The sequence below is a fragment of the Solanum lycopersicum genome, chromosome 12, assembly GCF_036512215.1.
Source record: "Solanum lycopersicum chromosome 12, SLM_r2.1".
In the NCBI taxonomy this organism is placed as follows: domain Eukaryota; kingdom Viridiplantae; phylum Streptophyta; class Magnoliopsida; order Solanales; family Solanaceae; genus Solanum; species Solanum lycopersicum.
Window position 1 is genome coordinate 60151112 of NC_090811.1, and position 4594 is coordinate 60155705.

Consider the following 4594-nt stretch of genomic DNA (forward strand, 5'->3'; position numbering starts at 1 on the left):
TTTACAATTGTCATTCAAGTTGTTGCTCAAAAAATCTGAAAATTAAAGTAGTCATACTCTTATTTAATACTACACATAAAATATAAATATATTCTTTAACTTAACTTCAACTTACATTTATATCCTCTTACTTTAGATATACACAAGTATACACTAATTTAAATAAAGTTGAAGAAATAGATAGTACATGAATCTTATGTGGTGTCCTATGTGTATTGTGACTCATGTGTGTACTTGTTCAACTCTATACAAGTTAAAATGTCTATTTGTGTCTTGTGCACATCCAAAATTAAAGTTTATAATCAAATTAAAAAGTACATTTATGTATTATATATGCTTAGTTACATTTAAAAACAGAAAGGGAAAAAAAAGCACTGTACCAAAATCTGTAAACAACTACTCACAACAGACAAACTAGAACAAAAACTAAAGCTGACCAAAGGAAGCATCCAAGAGACGATAATAATTTGTTGCTATTTGATCTGTTGAGTGTTGAAATGTGTTGTACTGTTTTTATTGGCACTGTTTTAGAGTCCCCACAATGTCCGATCCCTGAATCCAACAATGTCTCTAAATCATCTCCAAGCCCATTTTCTTTGTTGTAACAAAGCCCATCATTATTTGAAAGCTTCATTTTCCTTCTCATTCTCCAAACCATGTCTCTTTTAAATGGAATAGGACCACTCAACATGTTATTATTTAGCCTAAGCTCACTTATGTTTCTTAAATTACCAAAACTCGATGGGATCGAGCTATTTAACTTGTTCCCGTCGAGATGGAGGACTCGTAGCTTAGGTAATCGGCCTAGTGAATTTGGCATTGGCCCTTGAAGATTCATGTTTGATAACCCTAAAATCATTAAGCTGTTGAAACCATCGAATGTGTTGTCCGGTAGAGTAGCTGAGTCCATTGGATTTCCATTCAGGACTAAGGTCTGTAGAGAATTCAATTTCTTGAGCGACATTGGGAATGGGCTTGTTAGGCTATTGTAGCTTAAATCCAAAAGGATGAGATTGTTTAAGTGGTGGATCGAGTCAGGTATTGAACCAGAGAGGCGATTACGGCTTAGGTCAAGCTTTATAAGCGAATGACAGCTCATGAGTGTGGATGGAATTGAACTCGTAAGGTGATTTTGGTTGAGGTCCAAGATATTCAACTGAGGGAAAGTTAAACTCGGAATAGAACCGGTTAGTTTGTTGTCACTCAAATCTAATGACCTCAAACCGGTGATCCGACCCAGAGAGATGGGTATTGAACCATCAAGATTGTTTTTGTGAAGATCCAGAACTCTCAAACGGGTTAGGTTACCCAGTTCATTAGGAATGGGCCCTGTGAACCCATTTTCCCTTAACACTAGTGTTTGCAAAGTGGGCCGTAATTGGGCTAAAAATCCTGGAATGGGCTGAGGATTGTTACTAAAGCAACGATAGAAGAACAAAATCCGAAGGTGCGGAAGTTTTCTAACCGAAGGTGAAATGAAGGAATGAGTCGAGTCGCACGTAGGAAACGCTGTGTCATCGGACAATGCACCGAAGGAAAGTGAGACAACGTGGTACACATTGTCATTATCCGGCATGCACTCAATACCATGCCATCGACCACGACAAACATCAGGGATATCGATGGCCCAATCGTTCCCCGTAGCCCTCATAATGTCGTAAACGGCTTCTTGCTCACGAGGATCGGTTCGTGCACGATTGTTATTCATCGAGAAGCCGGTTTGTGGAGCATCGACTAGAGCACCGGAGTCCGACATTATGACGGTGAATGACAACCCTAGAGGAAAGAAGAAAAAAGATAGTAGTAGTAGAGGTATTTGTATTGAGAGAAAAAGGGCCATTTTTGGAATATGAATGAAGTGACAAACTTGGTTGTATTTTTAGGGGGTGTTTTATAACACAAATATTTATGACAATGACCAGGTTGGGGAGTGTGACAAGTGAATGAAAATGGGTGGGTGCATAAATTAAAGTAGGATAATAATGTATTCACGAGTATGAGGAGGAGATGAAATAAATGCATGAGTTTATGTGGTTAATGAACATTTATTACTATCACGGGGTTTGAGCCTCAGTTAATTTAGGCCCACATACAAGTAGGCTTGCTTGGGCTCCATTAAAGAATCAGATTTTGGGCCGAACCCTCAACTCAAAATGACGTGTGGTAAGTGCGTATAAAATTGAATAAAAAATTGAATTTTAACTATATAAAAAAAAAGAATTCGATATTATAAAATGATTTTAAAATTTTATTTTATACATAAATTATTTATTTTGATATAATTTTTAAATATTTTTTTATACTTTTTCATAGTTTTTAATCTTTTAATATATTATTTTAAATTTAAAACTTAGAATTTTGGATGGTATAGTCGATATTGGTAATTATACTAAAACTTAAATCAAAATCAAATTAATAATAATCAAAAGAGAAAAACAATTTAACCTAAGAATGACAATAATATAGAATATTTGTTCTTTGATTTTACATTGGTTAGATAATTTAAATACATAATCTAATTTTTATTTCCTTTAATATTTAGCCATGTAACTAATACTTATTAAACTTATTTTAACATGATTTAGTACTTTTAAATTATGATCATTTTCATTATGACTTGTCGATTTGTAATTTTTTACGCGATTTCATTATATATATATATGTTTGGATATTTTAGTGTCATTAATCATATCATTATTTGTGTTATATTCTTAAGAAACATCTTAGATAGTTGTATTTTTGTTTGAGTTGAAGAAACATTTGACATGCAAAATAAATTATATGTTTGAATTAATATTTTAGCGGAAAACCCGAAAAAACCCGAATGATTCAAAAAACCCGAAAAAATCCAAAGTATAAAAACTCGTATTTTATTGGTTTGGTTTGGTTCATATATTTAAAAATTCCATACAAATGATTTGATTTAATATTTAAAAAATTCATACCAACCTAACCATATGCACACTTAACGCCTGGTGTTTCTAAAAGTGTTTGATCTTAAATTTTGATCTTTGCTTAATAGATTTTTTAGAAAATATTTTTAATTTAAAATAATTGGCTAGGAAGATTTTATGTTGCTTATATTATAAATAAATTATAGCTTTTGCTTATAAAAAAGAATTTGTAATTGATTGAGCAGGTTCACTGTCTTAAAATATCTTAAATTTTCGAGAGACAACTAATTTATGTCCACAACAACTTCCCCAAACATTGTCTAGTGGATATCTTTTTCAAGCGAAGACTATTTATATTAAATCCGTTAAGCATGATTAAAAAAATAAATAATCAAGACCATTCTTTTTTAACGCCATTTGTGAACTTAATCCCTTGTCAAGTCATTCATACAAATGCTGGTTATTCAATTTTTTATATTTAAATTTTATTTTACGACATTTTAAGTTTATGTCGAGTAATTTAGGTCTAAATAAATGAATAACATGGTCAATAAATTTCCGTTAAATAAGCTGTATAAACAAAAATTAAAGACCATATATTTTTAAAATAAATGTTATAGACCACTCTAAAATAAAACTTCAAAGAATGATATAGAGTCTATAAGATTTGAAAATTAGAATTAGTCTCAAGTTTCGAGAGATGAATCGCCTCTATTTTTTTAAAAGAATAAAAGAAAAGACTAACTTTTTTTTTGTTTTGTCCGTAGAACTTGTCAAGTTTAACTCAATATCCTAAATTGTTTTTAAAAAAAAAAAGAAAAAGAAGAAGAGAACAAGTGATTTTGAGAAAAAAAAAATCTAATTATTGGATTGTTTTAAGATTTACCTTAAATGTTTATACTCTATGTATAAAAAGGGGAAAACTATCAAAATACTTTTAATTTTTTTCAAATACACAACTTATTTTATCATATTTTTAAAATTTTTATAATATTTGAACAAATTACAAAAATCTTACTCTCTCCTATTCTCAGATACATCACTTTACGCGATATATTGAAACATACGCTGAATGATGTACTGGAAACTGAGGCGATGGATCAGGATGTATCCGAAATCGGAACGCGTTGTATCAGAACATTTTGGAATGTACCATACTCTCTCATTTTCTCGGATACATCACTTACACGATGTATCGTTCGATACATTATTTTACGCGATGTATCAGTTGGATATATCACTCTACATTATGTATCGGGACGTACACGATGTATCAGGACATTGAGTGATGTATAACAAAGACGCATGTATCGGGACATTAAGTGATGTATTCGAAACACAAACGCGATGTATCGGGACATTGACTAACAAATCCGAAATGGAAACGTGATGTATCGGGACGTTGAAGGATGTATTCAAAACCGAAACGTGATGTATCTGGATGCAACCAAATTTACGCGATTTTTGTAATTTGAAAAAGAGTAGGATAAGACCCTCATCAAAATGCATTCTTACTAAAGAAATTATTCATAGAATATGAGAAAATTATATTAAATCATAATAAATTACTATTGTTTTTATTATACATCGATGGATCGATGCAACTAATTGTAATAACAATAACTTTAGTATGGTTTTTGGATCTAGAATGTTGAAATTAACTCACTTTGAACTAGGTGTAAATATTCAAAATACAAGAG

The 4594-nt window shown here is 31.4% G+C and overlaps 1 protein-coding gene across 1 annotated transcript; it reads right to left on the minus strand.

The window, feature by feature from the left end:
• Positions 1 to 295: 295 nt before the first annotated feature.
• LOC101248854 (protein TOO MANY MOUTHS) lies at positions 296 to 2047 on the minus strand. Its single transcript, XM_004252437.5, has one exon. The coding sequence runs from the start codon at positions 1838 to 1840 to the stop codon at positions 401 to 403; it is 1440 nt and encodes a 479-aa protein (XP_004252485.1). The 5' UTR covers positions 1841 to 2047; the 3' UTR covers positions 296 to 400.
• Between the last annotated feature and the right edge of the window lie 2547 nt (positions 2048 to 4594).

What these genes read in the sequence shown, in the direction of transcription:
- LOC101248854 (XM_004252437.5), bottom strand. Translation starts at nt 1,840, where the DNA reads ATGGCCCTTTTTCTCTCAATACAAATACCTCTACTACTACTATCTTTT.